Source organism: Lepisma saccharinum, chromosome 22 (genome assembly GCF_977018435.1).
Source record: "Lepisma saccharinum chromosome 22, izLepSacc3.1, whole genome shotgun sequence".
In the NCBI taxonomy this organism is placed as follows: Eukaryota; Metazoa; Arthropoda; class Insecta; order Zygentoma; family Lepismatidae; genus Lepisma; species Lepisma saccharinum.
Window position 1 is genome coordinate 5,983,356 of NC_139250.1, and position 21,929 is coordinate 6,005,284.

General features: G+C 37.1%; 1 protein-coding gene across 4 annotated transcripts in view; it reads right to left on the bottom strand.

The window, feature by feature from the left end:
• The window catches only part of Strump (WASH complex subunit strump), a 107,857-nt gene that overhangs the window by 14,151 nt on the left and 71,777 nt on the right, over window positions 1–21,929 (bottom strand). For 3 of the 4 annotated variants that reach the window (XM_083144068.1, XM_083144066.1, XM_083144067.1), the window contains exons 14-21: window positions 17,895–18,077; window positions 16,013–16,320; window positions 14,667–14,829; window positions 12,823–12,925; window positions 9,284–9,467; window positions 7,765–7,991; window positions 6,262–6,418; window positions 3,345–3,608 (exon numbers count right to left, since the gene is read on the bottom strand). In XM_083144068.1, the coding sequence (XP_083000194.1) occupies window positions 3,455–3,608; window positions 6,262–6,418; window positions 7,765–7,991; window positions 9,284–9,467; window positions 12,823–12,925; window positions 14,667–14,829; window positions 16,013–16,320; window positions 17,895–18,077 (1,479 nt within the window). In that variant the 3' untranslated portion in view covers window positions 3,345–3,454. Of the gene's footprint in view, window positions 1–3,344; window positions 3,609–6,261; window positions 6,419–7,764; window positions 7,992–9,283; window positions 9,468–12,822; window positions 12,926–14,666; window positions 14,830–16,012; window positions 16,321–17,894; window positions 18,078–21,929 lie in introns of those variants that run through there. The other variant, XM_083144070.1, reaches the window with a different exon arrangement.

Below are 21,929 nucleotides of genomic sequence, written 5' to 3' on the forward strand. Positions count from 1 at the left end.
AGGGACAGGGGGAGGGGATAAGTAAGTTATTGTCTTTTCTTCTTTTGAACACACACATGTCAAAGAAAGATAAGTTGTAATCTATGAAAATTCACAGGTAAATGCTAGATTTGTGTAATTATTAATATAAACGTAGTCCCAACCAGGCATTCAAAGTAATTACTTAATATTTTTGTCAGAATCTGTTTCTTGTGGGTGTGTGCCTGATGATTTTGTTACGCCACTGCATCAAATACTTGGTTCTACAATAACATTTCAGACGTATAAAACAAAATGAGATTCACAGTTATCATGCGAGTCCTGAAATTCAAACTTATATGGTACAATTAATGTGCAACAAAGTCAAAATTGCTATGTTAAAAGAAAGTCAAAATAGTTGTACCAAAGATTTCACACGTATGGAGCAAATAACTAACTTTTTAAGATTTGTTGATAATGAACCTGATTGTATTGAAGAGCTAGCTAGTAGCTAGATATTTTGGCACCCTAGGCAGGATTGTGTTTTAGCAGTCCCCTTCCCCCATCTACCAAGCAGCGACATTTTACGTGCATTCTTATTTTCCTCTTTTAACTCAAAATTGTGTTAAGTTCACAATTGATGATGTGTCCAAGTATATATATGTCCACACACACATGTGTATTTCTCTTGCTTGATTGATTGATTTGGTGTATTTACTTCTCTTTATTGCCACATTTGGCTAATCACGAAGATGAGAATGAGTGATGATATGATGAAATTGCTGAAGGGACACACAAAGAATACTCATGCCTAAACTGGTATTCGAATCCAGGACCTCTGGCATCGTAGGCATTTCTCTTGTTGAAATAAAATGTTCTTAGTCCTGACCTATAATAAGGTGCCAGTATATAGTAGCGTTGTTGACTGCCAGAAAAAAGAAGCACTGGTTATAAGATATTTTGTACCCCCTTCCCCCCAGTAGTCTGATTGTTGGATACACCAAAGTATGTGCCTCCTCAGTGAATGCAACCCTGAAAACTGATCACAAAGCAACAGCATTAACTATTACACCCTCCTGGATGAGTAGAATCAAACTGTTGGACAAATATTTTACAACAGAATATGTTAACAGAAATGTTAAATAGTTTTTGATTCAGTCAACTATTCCCTGTCACAGTTATTTCTGGAGCAAGGGTGAGCATAACATTAGAGAAGGGGAATAAATCGAGTGGGCAAAGTTAAGCAGTACACATTCCTACGAAGGCTGGTAACTGTAGTTACTTACCCCACCCCCACCCCTCTTTCCACACAATCCAGTTTCCTCTCACGTGTTCACTGGTGGAGCCGTTTTCCGCCACTACATGCGGAAAGACTTGTTTCCGTTCGCCTGCTCCAGATGTACGTAGATGGGACAGGGCAAAAAGCTATACAAATTGAATGTTAACAATACATTACTACCAGGGGATAATGTATTTAATTTTTAAAGTATATATTTTTAAACATAACCTGAAAAAACCCAATTAAACCCAGTTTTGCCTGGGTTTTATCTAAAAAAAAAACCTGAATAAACCCCCCAGGTTGGGTTTTATAGAAAAAAAAACAGGCAAAATGCCAACCCTGCTGCTAAGGCTATTGTGCATCACAAACGGTTGCCACCTGGCTGATAATCAATGCAACTGTGTACTTTCAGCAGCTGAAGTGATTTCACAAGAAACTGAAAAACATGGCACCCACCTTTGTGAATTGCAAAGGAGTCTGCTACTTAGAAGATAACGTGAGGCCACATGTGGCCCATGACAACACACTGCACCTTTGTTGGGAAATACTGATGCATCCTCCTTATTACCCAGACATTGCCCTGTCCGATTACCATCTGTTCCATTCACTGGACAACCACCTTACAGGATGACAGTTCAGAAACCTAGATGATGCGTAAACCACACTTGACGACTTCCTTGGTTCGTGCTACACAGAGTTCTACCACATTGGAATCAGTGGCAATCCAGTCACTTATAGACAAAGGCTATCACGCGGTGCACAGCTTGGTATTTACTGTATACATTCAATTCTCAGAAGTATTGGAATAGTACTGCTTTCAGCAAATTAACAATGTTTACAAATTTCATAAAAAAAATTTATACCAGGACCACTGAACAGGCATGATAATTCTGTTTAGAAAATAATATATTTATAAATTAAATACCTATTAGCAGTGATTATTAAAATAATGAACATATCTAAATGTGAATTAACCACAAACACAACCGACTAAAATAAATGGACTGTGTCGACTAAATTTGGACATCTGGTAGCATTGCATCAATAGTTATAAAACTAAAATTACTAAATATTGCAGAGTGCAGACTTCTGGAACCTGGATCTCTCCACGACAAACCCATTAATTTATGCAAGGTCGAAAGCAAAATTCTTGCAAGAATTAAAAAACTCATCAATTTAATTTCATAAGTTCATATAATATTTCATAGTTCGAGAGAGCGGAGGAGTTGGTTGGAATGGGGTATGGGAAAAGTTTATCGAGGCGCAACCAAAAGTTCTTTAAGAAGTGCCACTACAGGGCTAAATTATGATTTATGATTTTTCATGCAACTGTATCTGGCTACATATTGCCTGAATGAGTTGACAAAATTCTGGACTACCAATATTGGTAATCAAATCTTCCTTGTGCAGACGAATGGGTGATTCAAAATGAAACTGATTTGGGGAAAAAACAGCAAACACAATGTGAACTGCATTTTACTTGCCCAGAATAAGGACAGCGTTTCCTACTTAGAGAAAATATCTCTGTAAAAAAAAATAATGTGGATATGGCATTCAAAATTTCAGTATTGCTGGTAAGCACATACAAAAAAAACAATTATAAATACAAAATATTTATTTAACAATATCTCAGGAAGTCTTTCACTATATGTATTGTGCAATAAACAATTTATTTTACACAAGTTCAGACATGCACTCTTAATCTTCACAAACCATACAATGTAAACACACTTTTCTTTGTCAAATACTTGCAAAGTAGTGATTTATGACACAAGATACATGATATATTATCATGTAAATTATAATAAAATGTGATAATTTGCCAAATGGAATTTTATAATCATGAATTATGTTTTGTACATAAAATTAGTTAATTGAAAGTTTATAACCTGGTTTTCACAACATCCAGGTATTTTCAGATCTGCGCACCCTTGGTCGACTTGCAGCAGTGTGTAACATACAAGTAATATACACAAATTATGTACACACACACCTGAAAGTGTGCTAGCATCTCCAACATTCAAATCACATTAGGCCATCATATCAACATGCTAACTCTTCAATTTCAACTTGGTTAGGCATTTCAGGAATGAATGACCTACCTCGGTATCTGAATAGTCTGACTAGACATTAGTGGCGAATGTACAAGAATGAAACACATTCGCAACTTAATCATGAAACATACACTAGATCACACACTGTGTTCCCTTCACATCATCATGATGCCATTGCCTGGTACTGATCCAGGATAGGGTCTGGAATGTGAGCGCTCAGAACTTTACGGGAAATTCCAGCGTGATGAACAAAAGAGTCCATAAAGTAGAGTGCCACAACTACTTCTGTCGGCAGCTCAGAAGCTTTACCACTGGATCTGAAACGTAACAACACAGATACATTTTTAACAAGAAGCTGCTAAGCTGAAACTTAAAAACTTGTCTCCTATGAGTTGAGTTTTTGTTTAAGTCCATTTTATACACAGATAGGCTGGTATGGACCAGACCTACAGTTTAAAGTGGGATCCGAATCACTATGTGCCTTGACTTGGTATCGAACCTGGTACCCCTTACAAGGTGATGACTAGGACTCTGATAGTTATATACTAAAAAAATGCAAAATATGCACTAAAATAGTGTAAAATATGCACTTTAAAAACCCGTTTAATTTATAAATGCTGTATAGGTAATACGTCTGACTACCATGCTAAAGGTCCCGAGTTCGATCCCCCGCCGGTTCAAATCCGGGAACTTTTCTAATGTTGGAAGAGGCCCCGCCACGCACCCAGTGTCGAATGACATGGGTACCTGGGGGAAACCCTGGGGGGTAAAGGCGGTCAGGGGCATGGTGCTGATCACATCACCCCCACTATCAACCGGATCAAGAAAGTGTGGGGCGTTACCCCCACACCCCCTATACGCCTTCATGGTGTGGTGCTAAGCACAGGGGAGCACTTTACCTTTACCTTTTGTATATTACAAACTATGAAAGATTACATGCCAGGAAATGAGTATGTATTATTCTGAAGGCTCATTCGCTACACAGATTTTTACCAATTAATATGATTCTGCGTTAAATAAAACACAATATATTACAGATCAAGATCATGATTGCATTTGATAACAACATGACGTCTCAAATTTTCGAACTTGAAACTCTTTCTGTTTTCAGCTAGAATAGTCTTATATTCAGGAAACACACAATCCACTTCGCAAGATACAAGTGGACTGTATTTTAGGGCAACAAAGTCAGACACATCAAGTTCCAAATCATCCACACATTGTCCATTTGTATGCAGAACTTTGCAAACTTTCACCATTGTTGCATACCCACTGTTCTTTTTGAATACTGCATACCAATTTCTGTACATACACAGGATCTTCAACTTGTAACTTGTTTGAAGTTGTTGAAAGAAGAAAGACAGAGAAAAGTTAAAGAAAAAAGAAGCGAGGAGAAGAAAAATAAATACAGTATATGCTCGGTGTTGGTTGTGGATACAAAAATATGCACATCAACTTATTTTCATAAAAATATGCACCTGCATATGAAATATGCAAGATGCAAAATTATCCAAGCCCTAGTGATGACATTAGCACCATGCCATTGGGGAGGCCCAATTGTTCTCTCTTATGATTGGGCTGACAGGTTAGTTGTGATTGGAATGATAATAAGATGGAAAGATGGATAACAAAGGTGGCTTTGAACAGCTATACCATTTACTTCGTTTGAACCTCGAACAAGGCAAAAGAAAAAGATTGAATTTCTTTTTATTGTTTGTTTAAGTTGTTTTGAGTCCACTTTATGCATAGAAAGGCTAATCAAGACTGGACCTACAGTTTAAAGTGGGATCCGAACCACTGAACAATGTGCCTCCACCAGGGATCGAACCTGGGACCCTTTCTATTAATTAAAATTCATCGTTGTCTTATAATGGTATTTTAACATATGGACAAATTTAAAAATAATTCTTAATGAGTGCTACCAGAACTTAAACACTTTTCATAATTGGGAAAAGAGAGACGCGGTAGTATATAAATACAGAGAAACTAGTGCTCACTTTTATCCGCGAAGCTGTTTTTTCTTTTTTGATTAATTTCAATGGCCACTGCCACCATCCTCGTTGGATCTTGCTGTACTGTTGCTTGGTGCGCATCTTTTGTTTGTAGTTCTCTGGCTGCCTCTAGGTGCGCTGTTGCTAACTGTGTCGTCTGTTATTTCTGGGTGATAACTGTTGTAGTATGTAGTAATCAAGGAAACGCACGCCATAATGCACTTCCCACACGAGCTAGTGCACCACACTTGGATTCTCCTACTACAACAGTTATCGCCCGGAAATAGCAGACGACACAGACAGAGACGCACAGTTAACAACAGCGCACCTAGAGGCAGCCTGAGAACTACAAACAAAAGACACACGCAAAGCAACAGTACAGCAAGTTCCAATGAGGATGGTGGCAGTGGCCACTGAAATTAATCAAAAAAGAAATACAGCTTCGCGGATAAAAGTGAGTACTAATGTCTCCATATTTAAAACACTTTTGTTTTGAGTTTATTTTCAAGTCTGCTTTATGCACAGAAAGGCTAATCGGGACTGGACCACTAAGAACCAAACTACTATGTGCCTCCACCGGATATTGAACCTGGGACCCCTTGATTACAAGGTGATGACATTACCACCATGCCATCAGGAGGTGCTACAACACTTTCAAAATTGTATTTACAAAGTTATGTTTTTAGTAAAATGTACTAACATTAGTACATTTGTGCAAGCTGTGCAGTATCGTAATGTCATTCTTATTTTCTTCAATTGAAGAATAAATGTGTCACTTCAGAAATAGCTTTGTAATATTAATGGTGCATTTTTCAGCCCAGCCTAAGGAAAAATAAAATTTTGAAGGTTGAAACTGAAAATGACATAAAAGTTCAGCAATTAATCTTACAATGTAACATTATATTTTTCCAACTGCCATTATCCAGACACTGTATAATAATGAACATGTCGTTATCAAACAAGAGAAAGGCTTACTTACCCCACACTTGCTTCCACGTATGACTTCACGTACTGGCCCAAGTATGCAATGAACTGATTTCTGATCTCTGGATGGAACTGACGAAGGACAGTCTGCACACCGACTACAAAAGGTATTCCGTCCAAAGGATCCTGGGTTTTCTTTGCAATCAAACCACCTACGATGTAATGTTTGCATGAGTATTATTGACAGACAAAATATATTACAACGTAATAAATTGATCACTCAAGAAATACTGTTTACAGTTAGGAGTAAATTAAAATTGGGTTATTAAAAACTTCTTAAGCCACATACAGAAACAAACTGAGTTTTAAATCTGTCTCTTTTAGTTTTGTGGCTACAAGTTAAGTCACAAGAACACGTGTTACCATAAACTAACAACAATTTTCACTCTATCCTGGTAAAAAATAATCTTATGCTGTACACTGCCTCTTGATTTTTACCATTACTTAGCTGCTTAACTGTACATGAAGTGGCAATTTCACCAAGCTCAATCAGTGATTGCAAATCAGTGGCTACGATTTTGCCACAGAACTTTTCAGGTTCAAATCGCACCTAGACACGAGTGTTTCTAATTATTCATGTTTATCATCATGATTGGTCAACAGAAGCAGAAAAACACTGTAAAAAAAAAGAAAAATAACAAAAAAAAATTTACAATCAACCATTTGGCTTACAAGACAAATGTCATCAGGATTAAATCACTGAAAAGGGATGAAATCTAGGGAGTTTTTGGTACTCAATAGGATTATCACTTGAGGTATTTCTTCAATGATTAAGAAGACTTGAAAATCTGATATACAATGCAGGTACAATAACCATATTTAAAATTCCCTGACATGTCCAAGTTTTTCAATATAGTGGACCAGCCAAGAAGCAAAAAAGCTAAAAAAAAACCTTTACCCGCATGGAATGTTAATAACAGGCATCCATGTTAAATCAACCAGCCATGGGTCTGACAGAAAAACTAGGGTGGATGCCACCAAATATTTTGACCTTCAAGGTCATATTCTGACCCTAAAAGGTCAAATTTCAAACTCATCCAAATATGTTCGTGTAATATATCAGATGAAAGGTATGAAATTTGACCTTTTAGGGTCAGAATATGTCCTTGAAATGACCTTGAAGGTCAAAATATTTGGTGGCATCCACCCTAGTTTTTCTGTCAGACCCATGACTGATTTATTTAGCATGGATGCCTGTTATTAACATTCCATGCGGGTAAAGTCATAATTCTGGCCTTTGGCTGGTCTACTAATATTTTTATGAAATTTCCTGACTTTCCAAGTTTCCAAGAATTTCCAGTGCAAATACAGCTGGAGTTTTTTGTGCATTTTGCTGTGAAAAACAAAACTTACATGTTTAGAAATTCGTAATATAATAAATTATTGGTTCAGTCAAAGATATGAATACTCAAATACAAAATAATTCTTGTAGGATATCAATTTGTTATTCTGTTCTGGTGACAACTTCCATAATAAATAAATAATTAGTGCAACTTACCAACATTTTTTACATAATGCAGCTTGCCCAGTTGGGATATCACAAACAGGAATGTCAGCAAAGAAAAATACTGGAGATTTTTTGTAGTTATGTAGATCTTTGCATATGGATTGCTTATGCCAGCCCAGTCCAAATACATGGACACCTCATACATCAACGGATTGTCTTCCTTTGGATAGGGTTTTGAGGGTTCCTTATAATGGGCTTCTATTTCACCCAGTAAGGCACTGAAATAAGCCCTATGTTATTAACCCTTTTAGCATGTATGCACAGAAATGAATATATCACAGACAACTTTGAATTTTGGACACTTTTCTGAAAACTAATTACTGTTACTATGTACAGACCTCAAATTTTGTGTACGAATACAACATACTACAGTTTATAACATGACTATCAAAAACTTTGTGTAATATTTTTCAAACAACAGTGTTGCCACCCAAAAAATACTCAAAAATGATTTATTTTTTGTTGCCATTTGCTCATTGTCTTTATTACTCGGTTACTACGTACCACACAGAACTAAAATTTTGTATACGAATTAGGGATGGGACCGATTAATCGGTACTCTATCGGTATTGGCCGATATCGGTTTATCGGTAAAATTACCGATTATTTTACCGATCCGATATATCGATAAATATTTGATAATTTAGTGCAAAATTCTACAATTTTGTTGTAATTTTTATGGAAAATCTCCATGCCCTACTTTCTAAAAAAGTAAATGTCTAAATATGCAACTTCTCTTGCACTGCAGTCACCTTGAAACACACATTTATTAAGGAGGTCAATGAACCTTTCAGGTTCTTCAAGGACAATTTCTAATTTTGTATCGGATCGGTAGAATATCGGTTATCGGTATCGGTAAATTTTATATCGGTATCAGCAAAAATTTCATATGAGCCCATCCCTAATATGAATACAAACTACTATTGTCTAAATTTTAACTTACAAAAACTGAATGAAATTTTCTTCAAGTGTCAGTGTAGCCATCTCCCAAAAATTAAAAAAATATCTACTTTTTCTTTATTCTCGCCTTATTACTCTGCTACTATGTACTGTAGAGACCTTAAATTTTGTGTATGAATACAAACTACTACACATTACAAGATAACTTACAAAAAATACAAGTGTCAGGGTTGCCATGAGAAAGTATTAAAAAATATTTTCGTTTTTCTTTTCTCTTTAAAAAAAAAAGAAATCTGTTCATTATATCCATTTTCCTAAATATTCAGTGAATGATATCACTTTCTATATTCTCTTCTCCAGTTCAGACCCAGAACCATTCACAACCTCCTCCTCCAGACAACTCTGAATATCATCCTGGAAGAGCATCTCCCGAGAACAACCTGGAGCAACTTTATCAGCTATTGAGACAAATTCGAAAATACACAGCACACGCAGAGAAAGAACAAAGAAACAGCACTTGTGCTGCCCTCGAGCGGGCAAGTTATGAACTGAATTATCAAATAAGCCTTACCAATAAAAAAATATTTAAACCAAAAAATCTATTACTTACTCATTCATTGCTTGCAAGGAATTGAACAGGTGTTTGGAATCAAATTTGCAAGAAGTGTTCAACTCGTAAGCAATGTGTTTTCTCAGAAGCTGCATCTGGCCAATCTTCATCACCCACTCCAAAATCTGGGGCCACACTTTTTGTGCCCTGCTGGTATACTGGCTGTAGAACCTCACAGGATTACCTACAAATGAACAACGTAAAGACTGGAATTGTACACATGACGAAAAAATACCTTCATATCTCCCTCCTCCTACATAAATTTTAAAGTATGATTGGAACTACACCATATAAATCTTCCAGAATTGTATATTTAAAATATTCACATCACATAAGTTCATTTTATTAATCATAAAATCTATTTCTGTGTGCAAAGCTGTTGCCAAAGGAAACTTGTATCGGCCAAAACGTATACATCAGTATTGGTATTGCTTCAGTCCAACCAGATACATGTTATTATTGTTTTCTTGTATGTACATTGTACATATTGCTTGCTTTGTAGAATTATTTCTCTTGCTTCTTACGGTTTCTACATGCACTTAAACACAATTTTTGCTGTTGCATTTTGTGAGAACACATGCTCCCTTCAACAGACATTTGTATTTTGAACAATGGGATCAAATAAATACATAGAAACTAGTACTCACTTTTATCCGCGAAGCTGTTTTTAGCACATCGTTCCAACGAAGATGGTGGCAGTGGCCACTGAACTTAATCGAAAAAGAAGAAAAAAAACAGCTTCGTGGATAAAAGTGAGTACTAGTTTCTCCGTATTTATATACTACCGCGTGTCTCTTTTCCCAATTATGAATAAATGGGATCAATTTAACAAAAGGATAAAGGAGCAGTTATACAATGAATCTTGTGAAAAATATTACATTATTGGAACATAATAATTTAACTGCGAAACAAGCAATTAATTATTTTAAATGAAGTTGTTGTCAGATATTAATAATGGATCTCAAAAAACATCAGATAATTCAAAGTCCTCCTTTCCACAAAGGTTCTTGATCTCTTCTGTAGAACTAAATTTCAAAGGTGGTGGCTTACCCCATTTGTGAAAGAGATTGATTGATTGATTTGCTTTACTTTACCTCGCATTTCTGCCACATTTGGCTAATTGCGAAGATTGGGATGAGTGATATGATGAAATGGATGAATGGACACTCACAAACATCCATGTGCAGGCTGGGATTCAAACCCAGGACCCTTTGCGTCGTAGCATGATGTGCTAACCACTCTGCCATGGGAGCCGGCCATTTGTGAAAGATGGTACTCCATAGTGAGTCAATTCTCATTATTTAATTTCCTCCAGTGTTCTTCCGCAATGATTGATTGATTGAGTTGGTGTTTCAAGTTCACTTTATGTACAGGAAGGCTAATCAGGACTGAACCTACAGTTTAACCCTTAGTACGCCGCGCGGTCTGACGAAAGTAAGCCCAGTGTCGCCGAGGCTTTGAGCGCGAAATTTGAATTCGTATACATAATGGAGAAAAATCGTAATAACTCTGGCACTATGGGACCAATCTACTTCGGATAACTTTTGTTTTGCAGGTAGAACATCAGTGCATGCAACCATGTAAAATTTGGATGCCCCAACCGTGGGTGGGGGTGGGGGGTTACGGGCGAGGGCTGCATCCCCCGAATTTCAATGAAAAAATCATAAAAATGTGGAGTTTGCCCCCTCTTCTCCAGCTACTTTGGGGAGAAAACCCGAACTTTTGCTTTTTTTTGTTCACACTTGCATCTTGTGTAGCTACTGTGAATCTATTTCTTCCCTGTTCGACTCGGCTCTTTGTGGAAATATGTCCGGAAGGAAACGATTGTGCAACGATTGTGCGTTAGGGAAATCGATGAGCTGTTATATGATACGAACTGTTTATGGTGATGGAGGAGGGAAGGGAGCCTTTGCAATCGCTTGTTTTGTCTCTACTTCTAGATAGACTCACGCTTCTGGCGCCTCTGGCTATCATCAAGCTTCATTGCATTTCTAACATAGAGGCGACAGAAAGCTGACACCCCCAAACCTCATCCAATCCCCTCTCTCCTTGTCCCCCCCTCCTATTCCTACTTCAGCTGGATCACCAGGTCTAAACACAAAGAAGAATGTGTGCCTTATCAGTACTAAATCACAGCGTTGGAAGCTTGGAGGAAAACAGCATCATAAATACCAAGCATTCATTGTGTCTGTCAACTGACCAGCGAACACGTGAGCCCAAAGCCCAAACACGTGACATATTGCGAGAAAGGAGGTGGGGGATTTGGAATTTTCGTAAACACGATTGCAGAACCTGTTCCCGACCGAACTGCCAGTGTTTCAACCTCAATATACAAATATAAGTGTGGCAAACTCTCGATAATTGTATCTAAAGCTGTTTGTTGCATACGTGCCACAGCGGCTACAAGGGACATACTTTTTTCGTTGCACCTTTGCAACGGGGGCGAACTAAGGGTTAAAGTGGGATCCGAACCATTACATGCCTCCACAGGGTATCAAACCCGGGACCCCTTGACGCTACCATCGTGCCATCGGGGAGACCCTTCTTCTGCATGAATGAAGCCTCCCGTACATTTATATATCTCTCTCCCGTTATTCTTTTTAAAACCTCTCTGTTTCTCCTCAATGATATGAGCTGACAAACCTGTTCTTGGGTCCAAATTTGTAATGCCTAAATCATGTTCGTGCCATCTTATTGCCATTTTTGTTGATGTTTGCCTTATGTAATTGTGTTTATATGCTTGTAAATACTGTAAACTGCAAGAGAAATAAGGTAGGTGTTGCAACTTTGTGTTTTTAATACCACAATTTTAGGTTTGACAAGTCTGGTCTACATGAGTGTAAATACAGTACTATCATATTGATAGATGGCTTTTAAGTCATATTAAAGCCCGCATCACACGGAACTGGATTTCCAGTAGGTATGCCCTAGTTGGTGCTGGACTGGCTACCAATTTGCTAGTCCTCGCCTCACACGATACTTATCAGCATACTTGTCGATAGACTTTTGTTCCCATACGAGGGAAGTTGTAATGGCAGCCACGTGAGATGTAAACAATGTATCACTTCACATTTTTAAAAGCCGATAACTATTCAACCGAGAGAAATAATGTTTTGTATAAAACGTTATTAGGTACAAGACAATGGCGCTGCTTAAATACATACTTTGCAATGTTTACTGTACACGTATGGAAGAATATTTTAGTTGTTTCAAATGTACACACCGTGCACTCAGCATAGATGGTGTAACTCAACGTGCCTTTCATGCTGTATACATTATACATTGCTGGAGTAACACTCAGAACCACAGACAAAAGTGATCCTTTGCACACTCACAGATTATCTTCACATGGCGAAACTTTGCTCTGATTGGCTGTTCCACAGAATCCAGTCGAGGAAGTCAAGTAGCAATTAGAACATGTCCTATTCCTCCAAACCAGTCAAGCAGTCAGCCATGATTGCTACCTAGAAAGTTAATTCAGCACCAACTAGGGCATTCCTACTAGAAATCCAGTTTCGTGTGATAGGGGCTTTACTTACTAATGATCCCTGTGTTGGGTGCAAGTCCTTTGGAGACAGCGGAAAACAACTCTAGCCACAATTTATCTTTCAATACTCCTTTCTGCAACGTATTGAGGAAGTTCTGTAAAAAGTACATAAACACAGGGACATTAAATAAATTACAATACAGATCTTCATTTAATAATAATAATAATTAAAAAACATTGTCACCATTAATGAAAACATTTACAATAAATACTTCCCCTGTACAGTTCTGAAATACACAGCAGAGGATTAACTAGGGCATTCAGTTTCCCATGGTTATTTGAAGAAACAACTGGATATGAATTCTTAGATATGTTTAAATATTAGAAATTAATTAGAAATTCTTTATTCATGGGCGAAATTCAGCCTGTGGCTACTTTACCACTTAACCTAAAGATATAACACAGTAGTTTCTCAGAATATATAATGAGTGATCAAAGACATTACAATCAGGATGTCAGACTGCAGAATTTTAAACCATGATCTCATGAATCCAATAACTTAACATATTCGCAAAACAATTGTTAAAGAAATTAGGAATGTATTGATAGAAAATTTGCTGTCTACGATACTTTACAAATACAAAATTAGAAATATATTTTGTTCAGAATTAACACTATATGTTCACCACCTTATTATGTATTAGACAGCCTGATGGATTATTAGGCTGAGCCGATACCAAGGCATGAAGATTGTAAGAATTAAAAGATGTTTCAAAATATTAAATAAAATTAATTTCACTACAATAATACTGATCAATATACCTGTTTTTGTTACAAAATATTCAAAGGATTACTCTGGAATATTAAAATAACCTTCATTTAACCAAAATCCATTTTTTCTCATAATACTGGTGGAAGATAAATAAAAATTTCAAATCTTGCATAACTTTCAGGATAATTGAACTTTGCGAAATTGTGCAGCATTTTTTCAGACCTCTCAAAATATGCAAACTCCAGAAAAGTAACAGTTGGTATTGGTGTATAAATTCCAACAAACTTTTTCACATCTATACTGCTCCAATCAGCCTAAACATCAACTTTGATATCAGCTCAGGCTTAGTTTTGACTTATTAAATAAATAATAAATATTTTGAAATGTATTTAAAAAGTGCAAATAATGTTTTGTTTTACTATTAAAATGAATAAATTGTACAAGTCTGTCAAATTCTATTTATAAAAACAGCCAGTAAGATATTGCTGATAAATTTGCTAATATGCTAATGTGAAAGTATCATCTAACAACTAAGCAGTTCCACCCCTAATAGAGATTCCATGCAATAGTGTCACAGTAATCGGAACATTAGTGTTTCTTATACATGAAGTTATACTCTAGCATTTGAATTAAAAATGCCATCAATTTTGCCTTACGAAAAAAAAAAACTAATTAAGAGTATTGAAAATAAATCCTACAAAAGATATTTAGACCTAAAAGAGATGCAGCCAGCAGAGTGGCATAATGCACTATGATGCCAGAGGTCCCAGGTTTGAACTTTAGTCACGCATGTGTTTGTCCAGTTACCATTTTATCAGTTAATCACCCTTCTTCATTGTCACAATTAGCCCAATTAGTGGGAAAACGACATGAAAAACCAAAGCTAAAACAGAACAGAAAGAGGTTACTGAGGAAGGTTATACAACACTGAACTACACAATGTTATTATTAGAATAATTAAACTAAGGTTTTCGGAGGGCACGTCATGTGGATTCAAGAGGAGCGGATTGATCTTGCTCAAACTGGGGACAGATTTAAAACTTGTATGGTTGCTTAAAGAAACCTTCAGGTTTTGGAATGCCAGCATGTTAGTTATTTAAAATGTATCACACTTGAGTTCTTACCTGGAGCTCTGTTACAATCATGAAAGAAAACAGTCTGTCAAGTCCAGTCAATCCAAAAGTTCCAACGGATTTGGTAATTTTGGAGAAAAATTTCAAATTTATTATTTCATTGTGGGTCTTGAGATCATACCATGCTGTCATCTGCTCCACATAAACTGTTGTCCTGCAAAAATATATTACAAACGAAAAGTTTAACATATTTTTCCAAAAACATATAATAATTCACTATTGTCTTTTGTGAAAAATTACTTTATTCACCTATTGATTTACTGACTCACCAAGGTTATTAAAAAATATAGAGGTTGAGTGTTATTTCTGTGATGGCGTAAAGATAGTATGAAGGTGAATTTGTCCAGGAAATGAAAACTAATCTATGCACTAGTGTTGTACTATACAGATAGAAAAGGTGTCAGACAACAGAACACTTAATCGAGTACACAAATGTGCATTTGTTGACAGTTGCTTTCCTCCTCATGTGCAGTTTACAGTTTCTGGTTTCCGATAAGTTAAATACTGATGGGTACTACTTATACGTAACATGAAATAAAAAAACTATTGCCCTAGTTTAAAATGAACACTAAGATTTTTTTTGTTTCAATATTTTACAATTTAAACCCAAAATATAATATGAATAATACACTCTACAATGAAATTTAGTACATTATTTTATGAGTCTCATGTCAGCTGGAGACTAATTGCAAAAGCTTGTTACTTGTTCATGGTTTTGTAACTTAAAGTTGCCATCCAACCATTTGATGGCGCTAGTGACTTATACATTTAGTTTTCTACAGGCTATGGCTGGTTGATTTGGTGTTTTAAGTCTACTTTGTGCACAGTAAGGCTAATCGGGACTGGACCTACAGTTTAAAGTGGGATCCAAACCACTATGTGCCTCCACCGGGTATCGAACCTGGGACCCCTTGATTACAAGGCAACGACGCTACCACTGCACCATCGGGGAGGCTATGGCAAACATCCTTACCTGGAGATTGTTCTTGTTCAGGTGTTTTATATCTGCATATTCCAACACTGTCATTTCATTGTTTTACATTCTAGTGATACATTAACCTTGTTGCCAGTACGTCATTGTGCACAATAAACTTAGTGTCTCACGTAGGATACAAGCCAGACTCACTGTCAGGATTCACAGAAGGCTGTTGATTGGCACCAAATACATTTTTATATATTTTTTTCTTTTGAAATTAAAAACACACATGCCCACACACACACACACTGAAAACAAAAAAATAAAGAGAGAAAAGTTCCCAAGCAATCCCCACCCCCCTTTCTACATTTCCTTCAATTCAAACACCAAATGTTACGGAATGTCACAGATATTTATTTACTTCGGATCTGTGATGCGGATCAGTTCCCTCGCCAATCGTCCGATGAAGTTTACAGAAGTCAAATCTGTTGGTGGGAACTTGGGTATGGGGATGGTGCTGCTTTGGTACATGCTCTGCCAGTCCTGCACTTTATTCCTGAGGAAGCTGTTGCACTCCTGTTCCACATTGTAATTTATGATCCGCGAAACTTCTTCCTGCCATATTTTCAGCCCGTAGATGTTGACATAATCTTGGATATACTCAAAGGACCTTCTGTATCCATCCATGATCTGGCCCAGGGCTTCTAACTTGGGCACCAGTTCACTTGTCTACAAAGGGTACAAAATTTTACAATTAGGTTATTACCGTGGATTATATTTTAAGTTATTCTTTAGCAGATGGGATAGTTTCAGGCATTTGGTTATCAAATAAGCAGTGGTGTACACAAATCATAGATGAGAAACTATTTTTCACGAAGCGTTGATTTTTGTTTTTCGAGGGAAAGGTCACGCTCTGGCAGGGAGTGAAATATTTTCATCCTCCTGTTCAGTAAGGTGGTTACAAGATAATTGAAATTTTACCCAAATGTATTAATTTCGTAAGTCATTAGAGTTCAACTAAATATAATTGCTTTTGTACGAGGGTTGTTCAAGTCAAACCAGAATATTTGATTTTTCAGAACAGAACACAACCAGACATATATAACTTATAAGAGTCAAGTGTCCACTATTACTATAGCAACATATTTAAGCTGAATAAAATCTCAAGATTTCGGCACACAAACTACTCACATTTCTATATCAAAAGCAGTATATAAAATGGCATTTTGGTGTTAAAATGGTGAATAAAACTCTAAAATTTGATTCTAAAAACACCACTTATTACACAAAATAAACATTTCCCTTCTAATAGTGCACAATAACTAAATACTAATAAACTTTTCATGTAATCAAAGCATTTTGTAGGCTTGGTGTGTATTACTCACAATTCCAGAATATAAAGGACGTTAAAAAATTAACGTTAAAAACTGTACTTACGTATGCGAGTATGTTGTTCCTATTTTCCTTTCTTTAGAACTACCTTTCGGAGACTAACTATCCCCTTCTTCAGGTTCGTATGAAAAAACTAGGTACTTAACATAGTACCACGTCGAACTGTAATAAAAGGATTGTGGACAAGGGTTGGTGTGGATATATTTAAGATATAATATCCCCGTCCCTGACGTATTTAAAAAGCTCGTCGTTCACTAAAAAGTTCAACAATCACCATTAGGAACTCTCTTACATCATAAAATAGGTTTGACATCAATATTTTGCTTTTTGTTTCTTTAAATGAAAGAATGAAACAAGGACTGATGCTCAGGCAAAGTAACAACATAATGTGAGTGCTGACTATTCAATATTATATGTTACTAAATTATTGTATTGCATTGCATTATTGTATTTATACTTCCTGAACAATGTTTGCAGGTTTAATAAACCCATAGATATGTACTTTATTTATGTTGAAACTTTCAATTGAATTGCATTAGTGGTTCCGAAGATTCAGCATTTTAAACAATGCTGTGCGAATCTACAGTGTTTCTGAGTTTAAGATTACCACCCAGGTGTAAGACTTCTTGGTATTAAAATTACGGCCTTAGGGGTTGAGCATCATTTTGTGACCTAACATGGTAGGAAAATGCACCTCACCCCTTTCGAAAACATGAAAAATTGACAGTACAGTGTGTTATTTCACATTTTGTGTTTCCGTCAAAAATGAAATATGCATGCCCCTATTACATATGAAGTGCTAACGTTGCATGTAACGTGAGCCAATTGTTAAAAAAGATGGTGGACAACAAAACTAAATTAATATGGTGCATTTGCCTTAGAAAGAGAAAGTAATATAACTGCATGTTCACCTTAGCTTTAGGATTGAATGTCAATCCATTATGGAGTGCAGTAGCAACATGCTTCACCAACTCCTTTCGGATCCCATCTTCAAGAAGCTGCTTTGGGTCTACCCTGATTATACCCACTAGTGTGCTCTTCATCATGAGGATGCCTTCCGTAAAGATGGACATGGAATGAGTTAGTTTTGCAACCTACAATAAGAAAAATAAACATTATTAGGAAACCAAGGAATATTAATGTCAGAGCAAACAGTGAAAGAATCCAGCAAGTGGATAGCTTCAAGTACCTCGGATGCACTATAAGCAGTGACATGAGCTGCATACAAGAAGTGAAAATGAGAATCGCAATAGCAAAAGAAGCTTTCAATAGAAGGAAAAATGTTTTTTGTGGACCCATGGACATAGGTCTAAGGAAGAGATTAGTGAAATGTGTTGTGTGGAGTGTAGCACTATATGGTGCAGAAACCTGGACGTTGAGAAGAAATGAAGAGAAACGACTCGAAGCTTTGAAATGTGGACATGGCGAAAAATGGAGCGTGTAAAATGGACGGACAAGGTAAGAAACGAAGCTGTACTGAAAAGAGTTGGTGAAAAAAGATCTATACTGGAGACCATCAAGAAGAGGAAAAGAAACTGGTTAGGACACTGTCTAAGAAGGAACTGCCTGCTAAGGGATGCCTTGGAGGGAATGGTTGAAGAAGGAAAAGTCCGTGGAAGAAACAGATATCAGCTTATGGATGATATTAAATTAACTGGGTCGTATGCTATTACGAAGCGTAAGGCAGAGAATAGGGAAAGCTGGAGATTGCAGTGAAAAACCTGCCAATTAGGCAGAAAACAATGAATGAATGAATATTAACATGTTCATGTAACGATAGTTTGTGGGGTTATCGTCTCAGTAAATAAGATTTCGTAACAGAATAAAATAACATTACAGTTAATTTTGTGATATGGTGTATGCAGGGGTGGAAACTAGTTAAGTGGTCAAAATTACTGTTTTAACGGACCAAAATACAAGGGCTGTTCAAAAAGAAACTGAACTTTCACAAAATTGACAAAATGGTACTATTCACCAGCTACCATATTTATGCGTGTATAATGCACACCCTGGTTCTTGATGGGGAAAGTGACAAACAATTATGTCTCGTATAATGCGCAGTATAATCCAGGTTTAGGAAATGGATTTCATAGTTGTAGGTCTTGATGTAGACCAAGAGGAGAATATCCTCGTGTGTAAACAATAAGTCACCAACCCGTCACCTCCCCCCCCCATTACCTCCACTGTGTTTAGCATCCCAAAGCTTTCACCCTTTAACCACCTTATTTATTCTGTAATAATAGAAAGCGAGATCAAAATTACCTTACACAAGAAATTATTTTCTATTATTTCTTGCCCTACAAATACCGCTGATATGCATCGCATGTGACGGGAGGTGCATGCTTGAATTCCGCCAGAATGGCACTGCTTTTCCTGGTCTCACACAACATTACATTGCAAAGCAGAAAATTGTGGGAAATGGCCTTTAACCCTTAGTACGCCGCGCGGTCTGACGAAAGTAAGCCCAGTGTCGCCGAGGCTTTGAGCGCGAAATTTGAATTTGTATACATAATGGAGAAAAATTGTAATAACTCTGGCACTATGGGACCAATCTACTTCGGATAACTTTTGTTTTGCACGTAATACATCGGTGCATGCAACCATGTAAAATTTGGATACCCCAACCGCGGAGGGGTTACGAGCAGGGGCTGCATCCCCCGAATTTCAATGAAAAAAACATAAAAATGTGGAGTTTACCCCTTCCTCTCCAGCTACTTTGGGGAGAAAACCGGAACTTTTGCTTTTTTTTTTTTTTAAAGAATGGACCTTCCGCAACAGAATGAAACTTGATTCATGTTCGTGGGTGCAATACAATTTGAATAATAAGGCAAAACGTAAAACTCTAGCGAATTTTAGCCAATTTGCATATTATTCATAACATTGTTATAACTGACACTATGGGACCAATCTACTTCGGATAACTTTTGTTTTGCAGGTAATACATCAGTGCATGCAACCATGTAAAATTTGGATGCCCCAATCGTGGGGACGAGGGGTTACGGGCAGGGGCTGTATCCCCCGAATTTCAATGAAAAAATCATAAAAATGTGGTTTTTGCCCCCTCTTCTCCAGCTACTTTGGGGAGAAAACCCAAACTTTTGCTTTTTTCGTTCGCACTTGCATCTTGTGTAGCTACTGTGAATCTATTTCTCGGCTCTTTGTGGAAATATGTCCGGAAGGAAACGATTGTGCGTTAGGGAAATCGATGAGCTGTTATATGATACGAACTGTTTATGTTGAGGCCTCTCCTAACAGAGGAGGGAAGGGAGCCTTTGCAATCGTTTGTTTTGTCTCTACTTCTGGATAGACTCACGCTTCTGGCACCTCTGGCTATCGTCAAGCTTCATTGCATTTCTAACATAGAGGCAACAGAAAGCTGACACCACCAAACCTTATCCAATCCCCTCTCTCCTTGACCCCCCCCCCCCCCCCGCCACTACTTCAGCTGGATCACCAGGTCTAAACACAATGAAGAATGTGTGCCTTATCAGTACTAAATCACAGCGTTGGAAGCTTGGAGGAAAACAGCATCGTAAATACCATTGGAATACCAACACGTGACATATTCCGAGAAAGGAGGGGGGGGGATTTGGAATTTTCATAAACACGATTGCAAAACCTGTTCCCGAACGAACTGCCAGTGTTTCAACCTCAATATACAAATATAAGTGTGGCAAATCCTCGATAATTGTACATAAAGCTGTTTGTAACATATGTGTTACAGATTCTACAAGGGACATACTTTTTTGGTAACATATGTGTTACGTGGGCGGACTAAAGGTTAAACTTTTATACGTGGTTTTGCTCATTCCTTCTTTCCCTTTTTTAAAAAAAACTTCAAAATATATACTTTTCCTGTGATTAACATAACATTTATACGAGGTACATTCCGCACCCTGAAACTATCAGTTAGCAGCACAAGATTTCTTCCATTAAAATATTTACACACTCCATATATATCATATTATTTGGCCAGTAATATATTTTAATTGTTATTTTCTATTTCCTTATCTTTTCTTTCATCCAAAGTACCATAAAAATCGAAACGTTCCTTCATTTTGTGATGAGTTTATTTCAATCGTATTGCTCATTAGTGTCGCTACCTTGAATGGAATACTGTTGCCATATTCAGAAACTGCAGAATTTAAGCTTTACAACGATATATAACATGATAGGGGTTTGTAAACATGAAAAATCAATGCAAGTGTGACAAGTGTTCTGCCAATTATTCCGTGCATAATACGCACCACAGTTTTTGGGGACAAAAATTTTGGGAAAAAGTGTGCATTATACATGAGTAAATATGGTATTTGGACCTGTCTTCTTCTGCACACTCCACTCTGCACACCCGCTCCCAGCATTTCTACCAGTCCTGAAATGCCTGCTGAAACTCCAATTTTGGAATGGTCTTTAGGGCCCAGAGCAAATTCTTCTTGATCTCTTCTATTGTCTGGAATCTGAGACCTTTGAGGGTTGATTTAACTTGGGAAAGAGGAAGAAGTCTGCTGGTGCCAAATCAGGGAAGTAGGCTGGTTGTGGAACAACAGGTGTCTGGTGCTTTGCCAAAAACTCCCGGACAACAAGTGAGGAATAAGCATGTGCATTATCGTGATGAACCATCCAGGACTTGTTCTGGCACATCTGTGGCCTATTAAGCCACACCTTTTCTCACAATTGTTGCATGACGTTAACGTAGAATGCTGCATTCACAAACTATGCAAGGATGATCACCCTGTCAGACGAAGAACACGATCAACATCACTTTAACATGGGATCTACTCATTCCTTGTTCTCGATGGAGATTTGACGCGATCTGAAACATTTGTACCATTCAGAATACTGTGTTCGACTGAAATATTTCTCGGCATAAGCTTCATACAATATACCCTATGTCTCTTTGAGAGTTTTCTGCAATTTCACAAATACTCGCTGCTCTTCCAGTTCCT